Consider the following 23,738-nt stretch of genomic DNA (forward strand, 5'->3'; position numbering starts at 1 on the left):
GAAGCAAAATAAGTTATTTCTGTTTGAGGATCTGAGGATCAAACCTAGAACACTGCCCCCTCCCTTTTTTTTTCTTTTTCTTCCTTTTGAGATAAGGCCTCCTGTATGAAACCCAGGCTGGCCAGGTGCCATTATGCATCAAGCTAGATCAACCATTGAGAATTTTCCCAGTAGTGAACCTGAAGGAACTCAATGCCCAAGACTATTTTTGGTCCTACTAAAGTACATCACCCCTAGAGCGGACAGACAGCTTGTTTCTTTGCTTAAGTCAACACTCAAAACTGGGCTAGCTCCTGTGCCTTGTCAATGTGGGGTTTACTCTGGAGCCACCTACAGGCCAGAGTGTCCAGTTGGTCAGGAAAACTGACCTCAAAGGAAGACTTCCTTCCAAATTGAAAGTAGGTCAGGGATTGGATATGAGGGTAGGGTGTGGGAGGATGAAGGGGATGACTCACTTCCTGGAGAAGTGAAAGTCTAATCACCTATAAGCCTCTTGGATCAGAAATTCTGGTCAGGGGAAGTTGTAGCTGAGCACTCGCCAACAAGCACCTTACTCGGAGATCTGGAGCGTCGGTGCTGGCCGAGCCGTCACCATGCCTCTGGCTAGAGACCTTTTACACCCTTCCTTGGAAGACGAAAAGAAGAAACATAAGAAGAAACGGCTGGTTCAGAGCCCAAATTCTTACTTCATGGATGTGAAATATCCAGGCTGCTACAAGATTACTACAGTTTTCAGCCATGCTCAGGCAGTGGTTCTTTGTGTAGGTTGTTCAACAGTGCTGTGCCAGCCCACAGGAGGAAAAGCCAGGCTCACAGAAGGTTGTTCATTTAGAAGAAAGCAACACTAAACATCTATATAAGTTCCTGAGTTTGCGTTTTTTCACAGAAAGCCTTATCAAGTTTAGTGACTCTACCAAGACAATGTAACTGTGTTTGATTTTATAAAGTATATAACAGTGATCTCCTATTTTGGTGTCAGTTTTTCAATAAAGTTTTAATTATAGACAAGTTCAAAAAAAAAATAAAATTAAAAAAAAAAAAGAAATTCTGGTCAGGACAAGCACAAATGCCAAAAGAGAAAGGGATGACAGGGAGAAGGCAGAGAGACCCGCAGGGCATGCGAGATTGCTTTGGAAGGGTGACTGCAATTAATTGTGATACACGCTGGGGAGGGGGGGTCCAGGAGGAAGAAGAGTAACCCCTTAGGGACTCCTTTAACTGATGTCATCTAGGAAGCTCCCACTAAGAAGCTGTTTCAAATGGGAGGCAAGGCTTTTGGCAGACTCATCCTTATTCCTGTTGGGCTACTGAACATTACATGACTTTCCCTGGAGTATCTAAGTCTACTCATTTTTCGTCTTCACAGATAGAGAAGGCAACAACGGACCAAAGAAACATCCAGCCAGCTCCAGCTAGTGAGCCGATGAGCGTATTAGAGCAATTGCAGATGCAGTTTTGCATATTCCCATGCCTAGCCGGCATGGCTGACAATGTGTCGTTACTGAATGCATTCCTGAAGTCCCCGGCGCAGTCTCCTCTCCCCCAGCAACTGTTCACCACTTACATAACCCCACAGAGAAGCCTTGTGAATCTAATGAGCTTCCTGCTAGTTTCATGAACCTTCCTCCAGTTTAGACTTTGAATTCAGGAAGAAATAGCTATACAGTAGCAAACTTACCATAAATACTAGGAATATTAAACATCAAAGAGCCCCGCCTACTGAGCTGCTCAATACATTTTCCAAACAAGCTTTTTTTTCTTCATTTTTTTTTAAAGACAGGGTCTCATGTAGCCCAGGCTGGCATTTTTTTTAAATAAAAGATTTATTTATTTTATTATTTTATGTATTTAAGTATTTGAGTGTTTTGCCTGCATGTACATCTGTGCACCATGCCCACAGGTACATCTGGCACCCAGGGAAGCCAGAAGAGGATGTAGACACCCCAGGAACTGGAGTTGCAGACAGTTGTGAGCCACTGTGTGTATGCTGGAAATCGACCCTGGATTCACCCCCATCTCCCACTTTTTTTTTTTTAAAGATTTATTTATTTATTTATTATGTATACAACATTCTGCCTCGATGTATGCCCGCACGCCAGAGGAGGGCGCCAGATCTCAGTACAGATGGCTGTGAGCCACCATGTGGTTGCTGGGAATTGAACTCAGGACCTCTGGAAGAGCAGGCAGTGCTCTTAACCTCTGAGACACCTCTCCAGCCCCCCACTTTTTTTTTTTTTAAAGAGATTGGTGTAATGGTTGATCTTGATTATCAACTTGAGAGGATTTAGAATCAGTTTGGAGACAAACTCCTGGTCTTCTGGCACATTTACAGATGTGAAGAGGTGGGAAGACCCAGCATGAACATAGGCGGCAGTTTCATGAGCCAGGATCTTAGACTAAATAGAAAGGGGAGGGGAGACCGACTCGGGACCAGCATCCTTTTGTCTGCTTCTTGCCTGTGGTTGCTAGGCGACCAGGTGCTTTGTGCTGTTGCTGTCATAGCAACTCTCTCACTTGATCTCAGTCCGTGATAAGCTGCACTTTCAGAGTTAAACCAACATAAACCCTTTCTTCTGTAACTGGCTTTTGTTAGCTATTTTATCATTAATAGGAAAACACACATAGCTGCAAATAGAACCCAGAATACAGCATTCGATTGCCATGTGCAAAGCGTTAGGTCCGTGTTTCTCAACCTGTGGGTCGCGACCCCTTTGGGTTCACCGACTCTTTTGCAGGGGTCATCAGAAAACACAGATATTTACATTACAGTTCATAACAGTAGCAAAATTGCAGCTACGAAGTAGCAATGAAATAATTTTGTGGTTGGGGGGTCATCACAACATGAGGAGCTGTTATTAAAGGGTCATAGTCTTAGGAAAGTTGAGAACCAATTCCCAGTACTGCGAAAATGTAAGAGAAAAAAAAATCCTCTCGCTGTGTTTTCCTGAATTTATTCATTAACAACAACAACAACAACAAAAAATACTGAAAACGAAGAGAAGGGAGAAGGAAAACAGAATCTTAGACATTTAAAAAGTTTCTCGCTCAGATTCTTAAATTCTAGGTTTTTGTCGTAATTGAAGGGGACAAGGGAGTCGAAGACGAGGAATTGAACGAATATGCTTTCATAAATGTTATTTCGAGGTGTTTTCTCGCAGCTTTGGTTGGGATAGTCTCGAACTCAAAGAGACCCTTCTGTCTCTGCCTCCCCAGTGCTGGATTAAAAGAATTTGAGATTATTAAAGAATCCCGGGGCTGGAGAGATGGTTGGTTCAGTAGTTAGGAGCACTGGCTGCTCTTCCAAAGATCCTGAGTTCAGTTCCCACAACCATCTCTAGTGGGATCTGATGCCCTCTTCTGGCATAAAGGTGCACATGCAGATAGATCACCCTATAAAAAAAAATAAATAAATCTAAAAAAAAAAATCTGACAAGACCCAACCAGAAGGAGGGCGTGGCGGCACCGCCCACGACAGGGGCGTGGTCGTTCGTTCCCGCGGGTCAGGTCTCCGGAGGTGGCGCTTGTAGGTGACGTGCGGTGGCGCTCGTAGATGACGTGCAGCGCGCCAAGATTTTTGGAACTCTGCGTGGACCGAATTACGTGAGTAGCATTGGCGCGTGCCTTCCCTAAATTCACTCCATCCACAGCTCCATTGGTCATACACTCAAGCCCGACCCAGGCTTTGTCGGTGTTCCGATGAGGCCGGGCCGGGTCCTCTTGGGCCCGCGGACCTTAAGTAGACCGTGCATCCGCTAGAGAGCGTGTCCTGCAGACACGCGGTGGAGGTGCATGATTGAAGGAGCCTCCCCTCACGGTTCCAGTCATAAATGTGTCGGTCAGGATACGAGCCGTTGCGAATATAGCCCCGAAATAAAACCCTGTCCCGTTATTCCAGGAGTTTATATTTCGCTGGGATTGATAGACGAAAATCTTTGAAAAGTAACTCCAGAGGGCTGGGGATGCAGCTCGTAAAATGTTTTTCTAGCACGGGACTCCGGGTTCGATGCCCACAGCCTCATAAACCGGGTGTTGTGGAGAACACCTGAAATTGTAGGCATCGAGAGAGGTTTGTGGGAATAGTAGGATTAAAAATTCAAGGTCATCAGTTACACTGTGAGTTAGAGGTCAGCCTGGGCTAAATGAGGCCCGTTTGGTCGTTCTTGTCATTGTTTGCTTAAAAAAAGAATTCCAGGAAGACTGGGTGGTAGGGGTTAACTGAGATGTGGGGATAAAAGATTCATTCATTCAACAAGTTGTTTGGTTGGTTTTGCTTTTTTTTGAGACAGGATCTCTTGTTCTCTCTCTCTCTGGTTTTTCGAGACAGGATTTCTCTGTGTAACAATTCTGGCTGCCCTGGAACTCGCTTTGTGGACAAGACTGGCCTTGAATTCAGAGATCCACCTGCCTCTGCCTCTCAAGTGCTGGGATGGGATTAAATGTGTGTGCCGCCACTGCCTGGCATGACAAGGGTCTTTATACAGCCCTGGGTGGCTTGGAACTATATAAACCCGGGAACTCGGAGAGTCACCTCCCCGGCAGTGTCAAGTGTTTATCCATCGTGATCTTTATGCTAGTTTGTGGCAAGTAGGATGTGGTTTGTAGCAGTGGAATCAGAGGGCTCAAAAATTCATGCAACTGGGTAAAGTGATATAAACCTGTAGTCCCAGCATTTGAAGGCAGTGCCAATGTGATTGTGAGTTCCAGGCCAGCCTTGGGCTCTATATAATAACCCGAGTTTGTCTCGTAAAACAAACAACAGCAACAAAGAGACCAATACTTTGATCAGTCCAGAGGGGTGATGATGATGACTTGAACTGGAGAGGTAGCAAATATGAAAAGGCCAGAGATTTAAGATATGTTTGGAAGTAGATTTGTTGACAGATTGAGTATAGAGAGGCTGAGGGAAAAGAATAATTAAAGCTGGCTTAATTTTTGCTTTTTGTGGTACAGAGGATTGAACCTCAGGCCTTGCACGTGCTGGCCAAGTGCTTTACCACCGAATCCTGTGTTTGTGCATCCAGTTGAGCAACTGTTTAGGTGGTAGTCGGGTTTCCTATGATGGGGAAGATTAGTGGAACAGCACATCTTCTGACTGGGAGTGCCGGGGTACGGCAGTTACCGCCTAGCTTCCAGCTCCCTTCCCATGAGCCACATAAACTATTCATCTTGGGAAAAAGAAAAGGGGGAAGAAGAAAGATAAGTCTGTTATAGCCTAGGCTGGCTTCAGTCTCACTGTGTGTCTGAGGATAAGCTTGAGCTCAGGATCCTCCTGCTTCCACATCCCGTGTGCTGGGATTACAGGTATCTGTCACTTTGCCCAGTTTATATGGTCCTGGGAATCAAAATGCCCAGGACTTCATGAATGCTAGTTAAACATTTTATTGTGTTAAATCTTCAGCCTCAGTTGGCTATATTTATGACACATAAATAGAGGTGATGGTATTTTATTTATGTATATATTTATTTATTTTTCGAGGCAGGGTTTCTCTGAGTAGCTTTGGAGCCTGTCCTGGAACTCATGCTGTAAACCAGGCTGGCCTCGAACTCACAGAGATCTGCCTGCCTCTGCCTCCCAAGCTCTGTGATTAGAGGCGTGCGCCACCACCCGCCTGGTGGTGTAATGTTCTTAAGACCTTGCTGGGGCTCAAAGATGTGTCCATATGCCTCTCCCCCACACTCCTAATGTCCTCTTATGCGTATGTTGGCATGTGCATGTGCTGGAGATTGAGCCCAGGGCTAGGAACATGCTGTACTGCCAAGCCATCCCTTCCTAGCCTGGAAAGCCAACATTTTTCAGGATTAGTTAAAAATCCTCCCTTTTCTGGTTACTTAGTTTCCTGAATTCTCCTGTAATGTCCCCCTCTTTATCTCCAGTGTCTGGCTGTCCATGAAACTTGAAATCAACTACTGTTATTTATTTGTTTTGTTTAAGGGACCTAATTCATTGCCAGAAAGCCATCTGTAGAGATGGCCCCCGTCCTTCACTTTTACGTCCGTCCCTCTGGCCACGAGGGGGCAGCCTCTGGACACGCTCTTCGGAAACTACAAGAGAAACTGCCAACGCTTCAGAGTGTGGAGACTGAGCTGTGCTACAATGTGCACTGGGCAGGTGGGGCCCAGAGTTGGGTTTAAATTTTGTTTTGTTGTTTGGGGGGTGGTTTGAGTCAGAGCATCATGTAGCCCAGACTGGTCTTGAACCCTTTCTGTGGCTAAGGATGACTTATTCTCCTGGTTCTGCTGCCTAACCTTTGGAAGGTTGGCCTTGTCGGCACAGCTCATCACAGACATGAGTGCTGGCAATTAGACCTGGGTCTTCTGATAGAGCAGACTGTGATGCTAACCCCTGGGTCATTTCTCCAGTCTCCAGTTTGATTTGTGTGTGTGTTGTGTGTGTGTATGTGTACTTGAACACGTGGAAGTGAGAGGACTCTTCCTTCCATTGTTGTCGGACATGGCTGCTGGTATGTTGCATGTATTTGTGTGTTTTTGTGCGTGCCTATCTGTGCACCACGTGTGCCTGCTGCTGCAGAGGCCGGAAGAGGGAGTGGATCCCTTGGATGTGGATGGTCCACTCAGGCCCTCTGGAAGAGCAGCCTGTCCTTTTAACTGCTAAGTCCATCTCAGCCTCTGGGTGTTGGGATTCTGGGTTGTTTGGTTTGGTTTGTTTTTAATTACTTAATTTGAGTCAGATCTCTCTCTGTGTAGTCCTGGTTGTCCTGGAGCTTAAACTGTAGACCAAGCTGGCCTAGAACTCACAGAGATCTGCCTGTCTCTGTCTCCCAAGTGCTGGACTAAAGGCGTGGGCCACCATGTTCAGCTCTAGGTGTTGGTTTCTTAAAGGAGGTGGTCTGGTGAGTGAGGCCATGTCTTGAGGTGCCCTTGTCCTGTTTCTGCAGCTGAGACCCTTCCCGGGGCAGAGGAGATGAAGAAGTTGAAGTGGCTGTTTGGCTGCCCATTGTTGCTGGATGACGTTGCTCAGGAATCCTGGCTTGTTCCTGGCTCTAATGACTTATTGCTGGAGGTGGGACCCAGGTACAGTTGGTTTCTTCCCGGGCAGTTGGTCCCGCATTCCAGGGCACACCTCCCTTTCACCCTCGCTGCCCACCTCTCCTATTCCATAGCTCTCCTTTCCCCTGTAATCTTTGGAGATTTCCCTTTGCCCCATCCTTCTCTCAGCCTAGGAAGCCATGCAAATATTTTCCCCGGGAGCACAAATGTCTTGAAAAATTGAATTAGCTCCCAAATCTATTTTAGAATCGACAGCTAACACTCTGAGAAGTTGAACTGTGGTTTCTCTCCGTCTCCATTTGTTAGGGATTGACCATAGGACTTAATGCATGCTGAGTAAGCCCTGTACCATTCGACCATTTTGGTTCTTTTACTTTTTCTTTGAAAGATGCTTTTGCTAAGTTTTTCATACTGGCCTTGTGTGTATGTTCACCTTGAGTGGAGGTGCCCATGGAGGCTAGAGCCATCGGATCCCCCTAGAGCTGGACAGTCCTCAGCCTCCTGACATGGGTGCAAGGAGCCAAACTCTTGAAGAGCAGGCTGTCTCTTAACCACTGATCATCTCTCCAGCCTCTGATTAACTTTTTTCTTCTTCTTTTTCTTTTTTTTTTGTTTTGTTTTTATGTGTTTTGTTGTTGTTGCTTTGTTTTTCGAGACAGGGTTTCTCTGTGTGACAGCCCTAGCTGTCCTGGAACTCACTCTGTAGACCAGAATGATAAACTTTTGAAAGCAGGTTTTATTGGCACCTAGTCTGAGGCAGGAGGCCAGTGACAAAGAGGTAATAGTGGTTGAGTAGACAGCTGTGGGCCAGATCCACCTTCCCAAACGCTGGTTAGGGCCCTTGGACCGTAACCACCTGGCTCTTCCCTCAGGCTGAATTTCTCTACTCCGGCATCCAGCAACATTGTCTCTGTGTGCCAAGCTTCTGGGCTGAGAGCTGTGGATCGGGTAGAGACCACCCGGCGCTACCGGCTTTTGGTAAGGTGTGGGCATTGTGCTGGAAAATCGAGGAATGAGTGGGCCAGAGATTAGACCCTAAGCTCTAGGGAAGTCAGGGGAGAAGCAGGGTGGAGCCCTCAGACTTAGGCCTCCCCTGTATGCTTGGGAGGTTGTTTGCTGCTTGAAGGTACCTGGTTGAACAATAAATGGGGCAGCTTGCCTTCCCAGCCTGACCTATGCTTCCTGGCACAGGTTCATGCCCAGAGTGGACTTTTTTGTTTTGTGCTTTTTTCTTTTAATCTGAATAAAGATGCTCTGTGGGCCTGAGCGTGCATAGCTCAGGGTTAGGACTTTTTTTGGTTTTTCGAGACAGGGTTTCTCTGTGGTTTTGGAACCTGTCCTGGAACTAGCTCTTGTAGACCAGGCTGGTCTCGAACTCCCAGAGATCCGCCTGCCTCTGCCTCCCGAGTGCTGGGATTAAAGGCATGTACCACCACTGCCCGGCTAGGGTTAGGACTTTTACCTACACTGGAATGGGGAAATGGTGCAGTCTGGTAGTAGTGGGGCGAATAGCTTGAAGGTCCAGAGTCCTTTCTCTCTGTTCTTCAGCTCTGTCTGTTGTCCTCTTCTGTGTCTTCCCACTAGTTCGCCCACCACCCTACGGCCGAGATGCAGGCCATTTCTCTGGCTGCCTTGCATGACCGGATGACGGAGCAGCACTACCCTGACCCCATCCAGAGCTTCTCTCCTCAGAGCATCCCAGCCCCACTCAGCGGCTCCATTGACATATTAGCTGAGGGTCGGCTTGCCCTGGAGAAGGCCAACCAGGATCTAGGTGAGCAGGTGCTCATGGGAGATAAAGGGAAGGACCCGACGTAATTCAGCAGACTACTGAGACGTGGAATATGGCGGCTTGAGGCATGCTGTCAGCTCTTCTAGGGTTTGTCTCCTAGGGTTGGCCCTTGACTCCTGGGACCTGGATTTTTACACTAAGCGCTTCCAAGAACTGCAGCGGAACCCCAGTACCGTGGAGGCCTTTGACTTGGCTCAGTCCAACAGGTGAGGAGGGGGATGCCACTGTCTGCTGTCTTAGCCCTTGGAGGTTAGAAAGGAATACCACAAGAATACATCTTCTGTGCTCTGCCTGCATCTCTTGAGGGTCTGGCCTCCTTACCCTTCTAGGTGTCTACTTTTAAATCTTGTTTTTTTAATCTTACTTGGATTCTCAACAAGCCACGGTGGCAGAGCACATAGTGATTTTCTGGGATGAACTTTGGCATCTCCTAAGTATGAGTTGGCCGTGACTGCTGTTGAGAAGACGCAGCACTGAGGAGTGACCCTCGCTTTTGTATCTTCCCCTCCTGTCACTCCTGCAGTGAGCACAGCCGACACTGGTTCTTCAAAGGCCAGCTCCATGTGGATGGGAAGAAGCTAGCACATTCTCTGTTTGAGTCCATCATGAGCACCCAGGCACGCTCAAACCCTAACAATGTCCTCAAGTTCTGTGACAACAGCAGGTCGGCTATGCCCTGGGCTGAAGGGGTCTTGGGTTGGAGGGAAGGGACATCTTGGACACTGGTTGGTTTGGCGTGGCTCTTGGGGAAGAACGCAAGGTATAGAATGGCTGTGTCCATAGTGCAATCCAGGGGAAGGAAGTCCGATTCTTACAGCCTGAGGACCCTACGCAACCAAGCTGCTTCCTGCAACAGCAGGGGCTTAGACATGTTGTCTTCACAGCGGAGACCCATAACTTCCCCACAGGTGAGCTGGGTCCCAGTGTAGATGGGTAAATTTAAGAGAGTAGGAGGGCACAAAGGACCCTGAGTCTGAGCCTCAGTTGTTGTTCTTACGTCCATGGAGGCCATTAGGGGTGTGTGTGTGTGTGTGTGTGTGTGTGTGTGTGTGTGTGTGTGTCCCTAGCTATAACTTGCTTTATAGACCAGGCTGGCCCCTCAAACTCAAAACCTGTCTGCCTCTGCCTCCAGGGTACCGGGATTAAAGGTGTGTTCCCCCACATATGGTTTAGGGGTGTTTTATTGTTGTTTGATTGATTGATTTTTCAAGACTGGGTTTCCCTGTGTAACCTTGGCTATCCTGGAACTCTATGTAGACCAGGCTAGCTCAAACACACAGAGATCCACCTGCTTCTTTTTCCAGAGTGCTGGAATTAAAGGTGTGTGCCGCCACCACCCACCTAGGGGTGGGCTTTATCCCTGTGTCACCCATATTTCCCTTGCTTTCTCTTTGCAGGAGTGGCCCCCTTCAGCGGTGCAACTACAGGCACAGGTGGCCGCATCCGAGATGTCCAGTGCACAGGTCGTGGGGCCCACGTGGTAGCTGGCACTGCTGGCTATTGCTTTGGAAACCTTCACATCCCAGGTTTCTTCTTTTTCTTCTCTAACCACCTTCCCTTTGTCCCGGCAGGACCAGCACTTAGATCTCTCGGGTCTGAAGGTCATCTGGGTGTGAGGGAGAGCGTCACAGTGGTTGATTTTTGCTGGTCATGAACATGAGTAATATCATTTGGGGGATTTGGAGATGGCCAGACTGGTTTTGGAGAGACCTACGGTTTTCTTAAGCCAGCATTCACATAGTTAGAAAACATGAGACCAGGTTATCTTATGACCAGTACTGGCCCACTAAATCCAGAGAACCTTAAGAGACTTGAGGGGCTGTTGTGTGACCACTTATCCTGGGAAGACACAATATATATGTCTACTCACCCCACAACAGACCAAAGTACTGATTCCACCGTAGTCCAGCTTGGTGAACCAATGAGTTTTATTGGAGCTACTTGTAAGAGTATGCGTCAGGGGTTACTTACAGGAGTAGAAATGACTCAAAGACAGCCGCATTACCAAGACCACCCCAGCATGGGTGACAAATGTCAAAACTGGGAACCTGGAGCACTCTGCACGGCCTGCAGGCAGCTCAAAAAGTTGGAGCATGTCCTTTCCAGGTGGCTCTTCTGGTTTCTGATTCTCCCAGGCAGCTGGTCTGGCTTCAGCATCTTTGCAGCTTAGCTCAGTCTGAGTTAGGCTCACGCTGAGGAGGGTCGGGTCTGGTGGCTGGTCAGTTTCAAGGACTTCTGAAGATATTTTCAGTTTTATCACCTTCTTACTTAAAGAGCTACGCTACAGGACAGAATGTTTCAATATCTGAAGAAACTTATGCAACAAGGGCTGGAGAGATGGCTCAGTAATTAAGTGTGCTATTGTTGCAGGGACTTGAGTTTGCTTCCCAGCACCCATGTTGGTTGGTTGGTTCACAGCCTGAGTAACTCTAGCTCAAAGTGGGGATGCAATACATCTGGCCTCTGTGGGTACTCATACATATACACATCATTTTTTTTTTTTTTTATTTTTTATTTTTGGTTTTAGGAGACAGGATTTCTCTGTGGCTTTGGAGCCTGTCCTGGAACTAGCTCTGTAGACCAGGCTGGTCTCAAACTCACAGAGATCCGCCTGCCTCTGCCTCCCGAGTGCTGGGATTAAAGGCGTGCAGCCACCCGGCTGGCCTCAGCACTCAGGAGGCAGAGGCAGGCAGATCTCTGTGAGTTCGAGACCAGCCTGGTCTACAGAGCTAGTTCCAGGACAGGCTCCAAAGCCACAGAGAAATCCTGTCTCAAAAAACCAAAAAAAAAAAATAAATAAAAAAAATNAAAAAAACCAAAAAACCAAAAAAACAAAATAAAGGCGTGCGCCACCATCGCCCAGCTCACATCATTTTATAAAATGATTAAAAATCTTGTTTAAGCTGGGTGGTGGTGGCACACGCATTTAATCCCAGCACTCAGGAGTCAGAGGCAGGCAGATCTCTGTGAGTTCGAGACCAGCCTGGTCTACAGAGCGAGTTCCAGGACTGGCTCCATAGTTACTGAGAAATCTTATCCTCAAAAAAACCAAAAAAAAAAAAAAAATCTTGTTTAAAAAAGAAGCGGTGCTGGGCAGTGGTGACGCACACCTTTAATCCCAGCAGTTGGGAGGGGCAGAGGTGAATCTCTGGTTTGAAGCCAGCCTGGTTTACTGAGTAAGTTCCTGAGTGCTGGGATTAAAGGCATGTGCCACCACTGCCCAATACAAACATACAATTTTTAAAAGGGGGCTGGAGACACTACTCTTATTTTTATTTTTGATATACTATGTAGCCTGGAACTTACCAAGATCAACCTGCTTCTGCCTCGAGTGCTGGAATTAAGGGAATGTGTTACCTAGCCATTGGTACTTGTCTTGGAGGGGATCTCAGTTAAGTCCCTGAACCTACATCTTGATTCAAAGTCACTTGTAATTCTAGCTCCATGGGATTCAGCATCCTCTTCTGACATCCATAGTCACCTGTACTAACATTTACACCCACACAGACACACAAAACCTTAGAGGGGTGGGAGGAGCTTAAGTGGTCTGATCCTAGGGCTGGGCAACGGACGAGGGGTAGAGTTCTTCCTTAGCTTGTGCAAGGATCACTAGCATTGCTAAAGGGTTAAGAAGGATTAAAATCGTGGTATTGGTGCACGCACACCTTTAATCCTAGCGCTCAGGAAGCAGAGGTAGGATAATCTCTGAGTTTGAGGCCAGCCTGGTCTGTGGAGTGAGGTCCAGGACAGTCAGTGCTACACAAAGAAACTTTACCTTAATTCACCCCCCCCCCCCACACACCACCAAAAATATGCTTTACATGGTTTACATGGTTGCACAAGGGTTTAATCCCAGCATGCAAGAGGTAGGGGCAGGGGCATCTCTGAGTTCCAGGCCAACAAGGGTGCATAGTGAGACTCAAAAAACGAGAAAGTAACAAAGTATTATGAGTCAAGAAAAGGCTAGTGTTGGAGATGGAAGCAAACCAGTGTTGAGCTGTCTGCTTTACACCTTCACCTTCTGACCACGTGGGTGGCTTCAGTGGCATAGAGAATTCTCCGAAAATGTGTCCTCTATCTTCTGCTTTCTTTTTCTTTCGGTGCTGGGGATCCAGCCCAGGGCCTTGTGTGTGGTAGGCATTTGCTGACTTACTGAGCTGCCTCTTGAGCTCGTGCCCGTCCTTTTTAGAGTCTACTGAACCTTATCTTTCCATCTCAGGTTATAATCTGCCCTGGGAGGATCCAAGCTTCCAGTATCCTGGGAACTTTGCCAGGCCTTTAGAAGTTGCTATTGAAGCCAGCAATGGAGCATCTGACTATGGCAACAAGTTTGGAGAACCCGTGCTGGCTGGTGAGCCTCGGGGTGTATAAGAAAGAATAACACACTCCAGAGGGGCTGTGGGCGAAGTGTGACCCGTGGGCTGTGGTGCTGTAGACACTGGACTAACCTCTTCACTTCCACACTCCAGAGGGGCTGTGGGGCTGCAGACACTGTGGACTAACCTCTTCACTTCCGCACTAGGATTTGCCCGCTCTTTGGGTCTCCAGCTGCCAGGTGGTCAGCGGCGTGAGTGGATCAAGCCCATCATGTTTAGCGGGGGCATTGGGTCTATGGAAGCCAAGCATGTGGGGAAAGAACCCCCAGAGCCAGGTAAGAGCCACCACCCTTCTCTGCATCTAACCAGCTTCCTCTCAGCATAGGGCAGCCATCGGGAGGGAGCTCTGAAGACATACAGGGGTTGGTTTCTGCTCTCCTGGCTCCTATCTCTTCTAACAGGTTGTCAAGGCAGGACAGTTTCTATTAGGTGGGCACTCTCAGTCTCTGTGATCTTTTATCTCTTCCAAGTGTACTTGTGAATTGCAGGGGTCCTCACCCCACCCCGGTGTTAAGGCTTTGAAGCCAGTGTTTATGTTTAGTATCGCTTTATGCTCAGTACTTTTATCTGCTGGAATAGAGCAAACATTTATTGAGTGCCCACCAATTGTGTGCTGGGCACTGTGTTTAAAGTCTGTGATTAAAGTCCAAGTCCCAGACCAGTTGGCTGCTCAGTGGGTAAAGACATTTGCCAAGCAAGCCTGGTCTCTGAAACTCGTCAAGGGAGGAAGCTGACAACTGGAAGTTGTCCTCTGACCTCCACATAGATGTAGTACTCTGGTGTCTGCATGCTTATGTATGTGACAAAGATGCACACTCACACACTAATTAAGAAAAAAGAAAGTGGCCAGGTGGTGGTAGTGCAAACCTTTAATCCCCGCAATCAAAAAGGAAGGTCATTTGGCAATGGTGGGCATGTGTCTCAGTAGTAGATGACCTTCCTGGCATGTGTGCGGCCATGGGTTCAAGTGTCCAGCTCCACACACAAAGTCAGTTGACTGTAGACTTGTGATTCATTTCTGGATGGACAGTTCTGTTTAATTGATTTATATCTTCCCTTAATGCTAGTTCTGCACTGTTTTTATGACTGAAGCATTGTGGGAAGTTCTAGAAACAGAGCTGAGAATGTGACTCAGTTGTGGAGTACTTGGCTAATGAAACACAAAGCTCTGGGTTTGGCCCCAGTACCATAAGTAAATGCAAAAAGAAGGCTTTCAATTTTGTTCTAATTTGAGATTGTTGGGTAGGCTGGAGCGATGGCTCTGCAGTTAAGAGTGTGTATGTATTGCACTGGGCAGTGGTGGCACACACCTTTAAGCCCAGCACTCAGGAGGCAGAGATAGGCGGATCTCTGTGAATTCGAGGCCAGCCTGGTCTACAAGAGCTAGTTCCAGGATCGGCACCAAAGCTACAGAGAAACCTTGTCACGAAAAACAAAAACAAGCAAAACAAAAAACAAAAAAAGAAATTAAAAAAATAATAAAAAGATTGTTTTTGACTGGTTTAGGCTTAATTTTTTTTTTTTCGGACAGGGTTCTCTGTGTAACAGTCCTAGCTGTCCTGGAACTAGCTCTTGTAGACCAGGCTGGCCTCAAACTCACAGAGATCCGCCTGCCTCTGCCTTCCTAGTGCTGGGATTAAAGGTGTGCACCACACTGCCGACAGCTTAATACTGTTTTATGAATTTTAGAATTAAGTTATTAGTTTGCAAGAAAGTCAGAAAAGACTTTAGCTTTGATAGGCACTGTGTGGAATCTAAGATAAGTGGTGGGGAATATTGCCATCCTAAAGGTATCGCCTTTTAGCCTGTGTGTAAAGGCCTCATATTGTTTCCTGTACTTGCTAAAACAAACTTTGGTGTTTACTCTTCCATGTAGATGATTTTGTGCCTGTTAATAAAACTATAGACTAAATTCCTTGGCATATAATCTTGCTATTAGAGAATAGGTGTGTTGGTAATTTAACTATTTTTACTTTATGCGTCTGGCATAAAGGGTACAGGGTGCAGTGCCCACCAAGGCCAGAAGAGGGTATCAGATCCTCTGGAGCCGAATTAGAAGCTGTATGTGCTGAGAGCTGAATCCAGGTCTTCTGCAGGAGTAGCTGGTGCTCTTAAGCACTGAGCCATCTCTAACTCTGCGTCTTTGCAGTGTTTATTATCGTCACATTGTCCTCCATGGGTTGTATGGTTGCTCTCCCTTCTACCTAGTGGATTGTGTGGTCCTGTTCCTCTCGCGTCAGATTCTTCTGTACTCCTATTGCCTCGCTGTGATAGTCTCTTATGTAGCCTCTCTGGCTTCTGGTTTAAACTTCCTTCTTTGCAGGCATGGAGGTTGTGAAGGTTGGGGGTCCCGTCTACAGGATTGGAGTTGGGGGTGGAGCTGCTTCATCTGTGCAGGTAAGTGAGACTAGTTAAAGAGGCCACCTTGATGTCCCTGGAGCTTCCAAGCCATTCTGAGCTGAGCTATGTCCTGTGCTTCCTCAGGTTCAGGGAGACAACACCAGCGACCTGGACTTCGGCGCTGTGCAACGGGGAGATCCAGAAATGGAGCAGAAGATGAATCGTGTAATCCGGGCTTGTATGGAGGCCCCAGGAGGAAACCCCATCTGCAGCCTCCATGACCAGGGTGCTGGTGGCAATGGTGAGGGACGGGGTCAGAACACGAGGCTGGGTCTACTTGGTCTGAGGTCAGATTTGGTTTGGGGAGAAGCACCAAGCCCGGCAGCACCTTCTCCGTGTCCTCTTCATGCTGGACAGGCTCGGGTGGAGGGGCAGAACCTGCTGCTGCCCTGGGAGGGTAGATAGGCAGTGTATGGCAGCAGCTCTCCTGGGGCTGACCATGACCAGGTTGCTATTGTCTCACCAGGCAATGTTCTCAAGGAGCTGAGTGACCCAGCAGGAGCCATCATTTATACCAGCCGCTTCCAGGTGCAGAGGCCTCATCCCTGAAGCCTGGCTGTCCTCTCTGCCCCATTCCTAGCAATACTGTGAGGCAAGGCAGTGCCCACTGACCCGTCTTGTTCTTCCCTGCCTTGTCTGTGCAGCTGGGTGATCCAACGTTGAATGCACTGGAAATCTGGGGGGCCGAGTACCAGGAGTCAAATGCGCTTTTGCTGAGGCCCTCTGACCGGGACTTCCTGAATCGTGTCAGTGCCCGGGAACGCTGCCCAGTTTGTTTTGTGGGCACAATCACTGGAGACAAGAGAGTGAGTTGAAGCCGGGCAGTGGTGGCACATGCCTTTTATCCCAGCATCAGAAGGCAGAGACGGGTGAATCTCTGTGTGTTCTAGGCCAGCCTGATCTACAGTGTGAGTTGTAGGATAGGCTCCAAAGCTAGAGAGAAGCCCTGTCTCAGAGAGAGAGAGAGAGAGAGGAGAGAGTGAGAATTGATCCCAGTGGTTAGGAGCAGGCTCTGTAGGTGAGCTCGAGCAGCCTGGGTTGGGAGAGATGAGGAACTCAGGGATGCCAAGACAGGATGGGATGCTTTTCCCTGCTGTCTAAGCACATTCCCTGCTGGTGTTGAAGCTCTCATTTTCTATGGGGGCTGTCCCCGGGGTCCACAGATCACGCTAGTGGATGATCGTGAGTGTCCTGTGGGAAAAGATGGCCAGGGAGATGCGTCGCTAACACCTCCAACCCCTGTGGACCTGGAGCTTGACTGGGTTCTGGGAAAGATGCCTCAGAAGGTATGTGGGCCAGGGTGGTGAAATGTGTTTCCCTCCGGCCTTCCTGTCATACTGGTTTTCCCTTCCCTGTGTGTCACCTGTGCCCAGCCTTCTCAGGTGCTTCTATTCGGCCACTCTTTCATTGCAGGAGTTCTTCCTCCAGAGGGAGCCCCCTGTGCTGCAGCCTCTGGTCCTGCCCCCGGATCTTAGTGTGCGCCAGGCTCTGGAACGCGTCCTAAGACTGCCTGCTGTGGCCAGCAAGCGCTACCTCACCAACAAGGTCTTCCTGGCACCACACTTGGCCTTCTGCGTTGTTCCCTGTCCTGCATCCTGGCCCTCCCCTGCACTGGGATGTCATAGGATTTGGGAATGAAGGGGTTGGGGAGTGTGACATCCTCAGTAGCCTATTGTTCCTGCTCCCCACCTTCTGTATGTTCTTGCTTGCACTTCAGGGCATAGCCAGCCCACGTTGACCCTTACCTTCTTTCTAATTACATCCGGTTCCATAGGTTGATCGCTCTGTGAGTGGCCTTGTGGCCCAACAGCAGTGTGTCGGGCCCCTGCAGACTCCTCTGGCTGATGTGGCTGTTGTAGCACTGAGCCACCAGGAGCTCACAGGGGCCGCCACAGCCCTGGGAGAGCAGCCAGTCAAGAGCCTGCTGGATTCCAAGGTTGCAGCCAGGCTGGCTGTGTCTGAAGCCCTCACCAACCTGGTGTTTGCTCTGGTGACTGACCTCCGAGTGAGTCCACAGCTTTCGTCCTGCAGTCCTGGACCTTTGTATCTGTCAGTCCCTCTCCCTCTCTCCCGTTATCTTCTGTCCGTAAGCCCCAGGCCCTCTGCATCTCTCTGTCTCTCTAACGCCGCCGTGTCTGTTTCCCAATGTTCCCAGGATGTGAAGTGCAGTGGGAACTGGATGTGGGCAGCCAAGCTCCCTGGTGAGGGTGCAGCTCTGGCTGATGCCTGTGAGGCCATGGTGACACTGATGGCGGCACTGGGTGTGGCAGTGGATGGTGGCAAGGATTCCCTCAGCATGGCTGCCAGGGTTGGCACTGAGACCGTGCGGGCTCCTGGTAAGGACGAAGCCCTTGGGAGAGGGAAGAAGGCATGTGGGCTGGGCTGGTACCTCACTTCGTTCTTCCTCCTCGGTGGGTAGGGTCGCTGGTCATTTCAGCCTACGCTGTCTGTCCAGACATCACAGCCACTGTGACCCCAGACCTCAAGCATCCTGGAGGGAAAGGTATGGCTTCGTCATCCTTAATCTTGTGTATATATATTCTAAGCTTGGTCCTTGGTTTAGGGTCTGCTTCATGTGTCCTGGTCCCCCTCATCCCAGCCCTGAGCTATGTTGGCTTTCTAGGACTGGCAGTTGGTGATGTCTCTGTGTGCTAGGAATACTGAGGCAAGGTCTTGGGCTGATTTCCCCTCATTTCCTTAGGTCACCTGCTCTATGTGCCTCTGAGCCCTGGACAGCACCGGCTGGGAGGCACAGCTCTGGCCCAGTGTTTCTCCCAGCTTGGGGAGCACCCTCCTGACTTAGACCTTCCCGAGAACCTCGTGCGTGCCTTCCGTATCACCCAGGGCCTGCTGAAAGGTGAGTGGGCCTAGTCTGTGGTAGCAGACCCGTGGCAGACGCTCTCCTCCTGAACAAGTGGGGTGCCTGGGGTTTAGGCTCTTCTCTCCTACAAGTGCCTGCCGTCCCACTCATTGGCTCTCCAGATGCTGTGGAGCCGTGATGCTTGGCCTGAGGTGGCTGAAATTTTCTTCTTCCTCCAGACCGCCGTCTTTGCTCAGGCCATGATGTCAGCGACGGAGGGCTTGTCACCTGCCTGCTAGAGATGGCCTTTGCTGGGAATTGTGGGATAGAGGTGGATGTGTCTGCCCCCGGGATCGACGGTGAGGAGCTTGGGGTCTAGCCTAAGGCTTGGGCTGCCTTCTTTATCTGTAGACCTTCTAGTGTAAAGAATGTGGGTGGCCTGTGGTCCAACAGCAGTGTGTAGGGCCCCTGCAGACTCCTCTGGCTGAAATGGCTGTTGTAGCACTGAGCCACCAGGAGCTCACAGGGGCCGCCAAAGCCCTGGGAGAGCAGCCAGTCAAGAGCCTGCTGGATTCCAAGGTTGCCGCCAGGCTGGCTGTGTCTGAAGCACTCACCAACCTGGTGTTTGCTCTGGTGACTGACCTCCGAGTGAGTCCACAGCTTTCGTCCTGCAGTCCTGGGCCTTTGTATCTGTCAGACCCTCTCCCTCTCTCCCGTTATCTTCTGTCCGTAAGCCCCAGGCCCTCTGCATCTTTTTGTCTTTCTAACGCTGTGTCTATGTCACTACTGTTCCCTGACCCTTTCTCCTGAGTCTTAGCTGTCTCTTCCATGCTTTCTTCATGTTCTGAACTGGGTCCTTCTAAGACCTCTCTTAGCCCCTGGTGTAACTTCCATGTACCCCTCATCCAGACCCCACCCGCTGGGTCCCGGCAGCATCCTCATCATCCTGGCTCACCCCTGTTTCCCTTCCAGCGCTGCCTGTGCTGTTTGCGGAGGAGCCAGGCCTGGTGTTGGAGGTACAGGAAGCAGATGTAGCCGGAGTATTGCTGCGGTACCAGGGTGCTGGCCTACAGTGTCTGGAACTGGGCCACACAGGCGAGGCTGGACCCCAGGCCATGGTGAGAAGCCAAGGAGAGGGTAGTGTTAATGTAAGCCTGTAAGAAAATACCACTCCAACCGGGCAGTGGTGGCACATGCCTTTAATCCCAGCACTTGGGGGGTGAGGCAGGTGTATCTCAGTGAGTTCGAGGCCAGCCTGGTCTACAAAGTGAGTTCCAGAACAGCCAGAGCTGTTATACAGAGAAACCCTCTCTTGAAAAACCAAAAGAAGAAGCTGCCGCTCTGAAACTCTCACGGGGCCATGCTTTCCCCTGGTCTTTAATCAGTGTCCCCTCTCCAGGTCCGAGTGTCCGTGAATGGCACTGTGGTTGTAGAGGAGCCCGTCGGGCAGTTGAGAGCCCTCTGGGAAGAAACCAGTTTCCAGCTGGAGCTGCTGCAGGCAGAGCCACGCTGTGTGGAAGAAGAGAAACAGGGCCTAAAGGAGCGGACAGGGCCCCGCTACTGCCTGCCGCCCACCTTTCCCATTGCCTCTGTGCCCTGTAAACCTGGTAAGGGAGTGGGCATGGGCATGGAGGCTTGGGTACCTGGACCTGCTCTGGGGAAGGTATCTGGGGTTTGAAGCGGGTGGGTAACCATCTGCTCAGAGACACGTCTTCCAGGTGGTCCCGTCCCCCGAGTCGCCATTTTGCGAGAGGAAGGCAGTAATGGAGACCGAGAGATGGCTGACGCCTTTCACTTGGCCGGGTTTGAGGTAAGCAAGGTGGCTAGCCGAGCTGGAGATCTTGATTCTGGTCTTGGTTATATGCCCTCTGACGGTTCTCCTCCCTGTCCTTTTAGGTGTGGGATGTCACCATGCAGGATCTCTGCTCGGGGGCCATCGGGCTCGACACCTTCTGCGGTGTGGCCTTTGTGGGTGGCTTCAGCTACGCAGATGTGCTGGGCTCTGCCAAAGGTCAGTGTGGAGACCCCTGCATGCTCCATTTCCACACTCCTTGAAAAGGGCTTTGGCTCCTTCTGCATGGCCAGGGCTGGCTTGTCACCACCACAAAAGCCAGGCAGTGTGCTCTGATTCAGGACCAGAGGTCAGCAAAAGGACTACGGATCCCTGACACGAGGCCGCTGGCTTCCCGGGCTGTACAAGGCTGGAGGGCATATGTCTCATTTGAACAGTCAGCTGCTCTTCTACTTGATCAGATTGTCCTGTCCTGTGGGAAGATGGCTCACCACAATAGCAAAAGAGGCCAAAAGGTTTTTGTGTGTGAAATCTTTTTTTTTTTTTTTTAATAGTTTCATGAAAGCCTAGGCCGCTCAAACTCACAGAATAGTCCTAGGACCTACGTTAACTTTTCAAGTACTGGGAGCTCCAGGTGTGAGCCACCCATGTCCAACTAAAATTTTTTTTCTTGAGACAGGATTTCTCTGTAGCTTTGGAGCCTGTCCTGGAACTCACTCTATAGACCAGGCTAGCCTCGAACTCACACCCTGCCTCTGCCTCCTCAGTGCTGGGATTAAAGGTGTGCGCCACCACCACCTGGCTCACCCAACTGAAATCTTACTATTGAGTCTTAGACAATTACATAAAATTAAAAAAAATATTTTGGTTTAGCATAAAGAAAATCACAGATCCCTGGTCAGACTATTTGATTGAAGCAGGTAAGGCTGCCCCAGGGTCTGTAGAGAGAGAGGACCTGACTGTTAGCAGTCTTCTTGTTGCCCTCATTCCCTGCTTCTGCTTTTCTCAAACTGTTTACATCTCGCTTTGACTTGTTTTTCCTAGGGTGGGCAGCTGCAGTGACCTTTAATCCACGAGCCAGGGAAGAGCTGGGACGCTTCCGCAGGCGGCCAGACACCTTCAGCCTGGGAGTGTGTAATGGCTGTCAGTTGCTGGCTCTTTTGGGCTGGGTAGGAGGTGACCCCAATGAAGAGCAAGATGAGTCAGGCCATGATTCGCAACCAACAAAGCCAGGCCTCCTGCTCCGCCACAATCTCTCTGGGCGGTTTGAGTCCCGGTGGGCCACCGTGCGTGTGGAGCCTGGGCCAGCCCTGATGCTTCGCGGGATGGAAGGCTCTGTGCTGCCCGTGTGGAGTGCTCACGGGGAAGGTCAGGCTGGGGAAGGCAGGGGAGGCTCTGGGAGCTGGGGCTGGGCCTGAAGATGCTTAGCATTCACTTTCCTTTCTGTTTTGCTTCCAGGTTACATGGAATTTTCTTCTCCTGAACTGCGAGCCAAGATCGAGGCCAGGGGCTTGGTGACGCTACACTGGGCAGATGATGATGGGAACCCCACGGAACAGTACCCCTTGAACCCCAATGGATCTCCAGGGGGCATAGCTGGCATCTGCTCCCAAGATGGTCGCCATCTGGCGCTCATGCCACACCCTGAGCGGGCTGTGAGGCCTTGGCAGTGGGCTTGGCGACCCTCTCCCTTTGATGCTCTTGCGACCTCCCCTTGGCAGCAACTCTTCGTGAATGCTTGGAACTGGACACAGGAGGACAGGAGCTAAGGAGGCTGCGTGACCACCCTGGCCCACAGCTCATCCTTTGAGTCTGCTGCCCCCTTTTTCCCACTGCCTTCAGGAGTACCCACATGATTCCCAGAAGCATCTTGTATGGACAAGAACCAAAGTGCTAGGGGCATCTCAGCTACATTCCTCATTTTATTTATTTTTTGTTTGTTTTGTTTGTTTTTTTCCAAGACAGGGTTTCTCTGTCCTGGAATTGGTCTCACAGAGCCTCAAATTCTCAGAGATCCGCCTCTGCCTCCTGAGCGCTGGAATTAAAGACATGTGCCACCACCACCGGCTGCATTGCTCATTTTAGCTTTGCCCTTGCCGGAGCTGCTCTCAGTTCTTGAGTTTCGCCTGAGTCTCCAGCAAGCAGCATCTGGCTCTAGGGACAGCTGACGGTATGGGGTAGGCAGAGTTCTGCAGGCTCTCCTTCCTGCGATCATCACCTTGTCCCTCATTCTCTCGTTTGGAGCTCTGAACAGGGTTTTCTGTCCACTTTTCTTTCTTTGGCATTTTGAGACAAACTTTTTTTCCTTCTTTTTCAAGACAGGGTTTCTCTGTGTTGTTTTGGTGCCTGTCCTGGAACTAGCTCTTGTAGACCAGGCTGGCCTTGACCTCAAGAGATAAACCTGCCTGTCTCCTGAGTGCTGGGATTAAAGACTGCGCCACCACCGCCTAGTTGAGACAGGTTCTCAGGCTGTAGCCCAGGCTGGCCCTAAACTCAAGGATTCCCTAGCTTCAGCCTCTAGGGTGAGTGGCACTGTGCTTGGCCCTGGTTTGGGGTCATGGTTTAATGTACCAGCCCCTCCCCAACCTCAAGAGCAGATTCTGGATTCCTTTTCAGACATGCTCTGCTAGCTGTGAGGAAATGCTGCTTCTGGCCACGCTTACAGTTGACCTGTGCTGCCTCCGATCACGTTCCTGGTTGTTATTCTAATTTAGACCCCACCTCCCTTCCTACTGGAGTACTACCAGCTGTCATTCATTCTTCTTGTTACTTGATCAGGGATGGTGCCAAGCATTGGTACTGCCCCAGTGGAGTTTGTAGTCATTAGGATTTATATAATAGCGGCTTAGCTTGTACCGCAAAGCTAAGGCAGTGCTGGGTAATTGATGAATCTGAATTCTCATAAAAATTAAGAAAGGTACTTGAGGCATTTTCCAGTTAGCAGAGGAAAGTTTAATGATAAATTTGCCTTTGATTGGTCACAACTTGAAAGGGACAGCAAGGGGCCGTGCTTCATCTGCTTCCGATCATCCTGTGGTCACAGGTCACATTTTCTGGAAGCAGCTGTTCTTGCTGACCCATCACCCATCATTCCCTGCTTCGTTCCCTCAATAAATGTATTCATAAGTCACTTGTCCACCAGAGTCAGGTGGTCTGTGACGTTCTCTATCATGATTAAAGGGGTTTCCCTATAAAAACAGGCATTTTGGATTTTTTAAATTTTGTATGCATTGTGTTTTGCCTGCATGTGTGTCTGTGTGAGGGTGTCTGATTCCCTCCTGTCTGGAACAGGAGTTAGAAACAGTTAGGAGCTGCGATGTGGGTGCTGGGAATTGAACCTTGGTCCATCTGGAAGGGCAGTTGGTGCTCTTAACCCCTGAGCCATCTCTCCAGCTCTGCGTCTTATGATTTCCTAAAGTGTCAGAGTTTGTGGGAGGCAAAGCACTTGTGCCTCTGCAGAAGTGGTGCCCTGGGAAGCGACCAATAGTAAAGCGGTGCAAATTGCAGGTTGTGGGCACAACGGAGTGGTGGAGCTCTTGCCTAGCTTGTCCGAGTTTCCTAATTTGATTT

The 23,738-nt window shown here is 49.6% G+C and overlaps 2 protein-coding genes across 2 annotated transcripts; both read left to right on the top strand.

Moving 5' to 3' along the window:
- The first annotated feature begins 498 nt into the window (after positions 1 to 498).
- LOC126514006 (40S ribosomal protein S27-like) lies at positions 499 to 1,008 on the top strand. Its single transcript, XM_050162658.1, has one exon. It carries the CDS (start codon positions 594 to 596, stop codon positions 846 to 848), a length of 255 nt encoding a protein of 84 aa, XP_050018615.1. The 5' UTR covers positions 499 to 593; the 3' UTR covers positions 849 to 1,008.
- Positions 1,009 to 3,506: 2,498 nt separating this feature from the next.
- On the top strand, positions 3,507 to 22,228 carry Pfas (phosphoribosylformylglycinamidine synthase). Its single transcript, XM_050162617.1, has 28 exons — positions 3,507 to 3,600; positions 5,933 to 6,109; positions 6,897 to 7,032; positions 7,881 to 7,986; positions 8,593 to 8,782; positions 8,901 to 9,006; positions 9,324 to 9,464; positions 9,584 to 9,708; positions 10,198 to 10,326; positions 13,020 to 13,151; positions 13,323 to 13,451; positions 15,500 to 15,573; positions 15,661 to 15,817; positions 16,043 to 16,104; positions 16,221 to 16,382; positions 16,740 to 16,862; positions 16,990 to 17,121; positions 17,351 to 17,581; positions 17,732 to 17,912; positions 17,996 to 18,079; positions 18,278 to 18,433; positions 18,616 to 18,735; positions 19,349 to 19,494; positions 19,776 to 19,983; positions 20,095 to 20,186; positions 20,273 to 20,387; positions 21,213 to 21,536; positions 21,627 to 22,228. The coding sequence occupies exons 2-28, from the start codon at positions 5,968 to 5,970 to the stop codon at positions 21,935 to 21,937; spliced, it is 4,014 nt and encodes a 1,337-aa protein (XP_050018574.1). The 5' UTR covers positions 3,507 to 3,600; positions 5,933 to 5,967; the 3' UTR covers positions 21,938 to 22,228.
- Positions 22,229 to 23,738: the final 1,510 nt, after the last annotated feature.

The sequence above is a fragment of the Alexandromys fortis genome, unplaced genomic scaffold (genome assembly GCF_014885135.2).
Source record: "Alexandromys fortis isolate MF-2015 unplaced genomic scaffold, M_Fortis_MF-2015_v1.1 scaffold_84, whole genome shotgun sequence".
Lineage (NCBI taxonomy): Eukaryota > Metazoa > Chordata > Mammalia > Rodentia > Cricetidae > Alexandromys > Alexandromys fortis.

Coding starts and splice junctions, on each gene's coding strand:
- LOC126514006 (XM_050162658.1), top strand. CDS start 594: ATGCCTCTGGCTAGAGACCTTTTACACCCTTCCTTGGAAGACGAAAAG.
- Pfas (XM_050162617.1), top strand. CDS start 5,968: ATGGCCCCCGTCCTTCACTTTTACGTCCGTCCCTCTGGCCACGAGGGG. Junction 7,033..7,880: donor TTGCTGGAGGTGGGACCCAG/GTACAGTTGGTT, acceptor CTCTTCCCTCAG/GCTGAATTTCTCTACTCCGG. Junction 18,434..18,615: donor CACCCAGGGCCTGCTGAAAG/GTGAGTGGGCCT, acceptor TTCTTCCTCCAG/ACCGCCGTCTTTGCTCAGGC.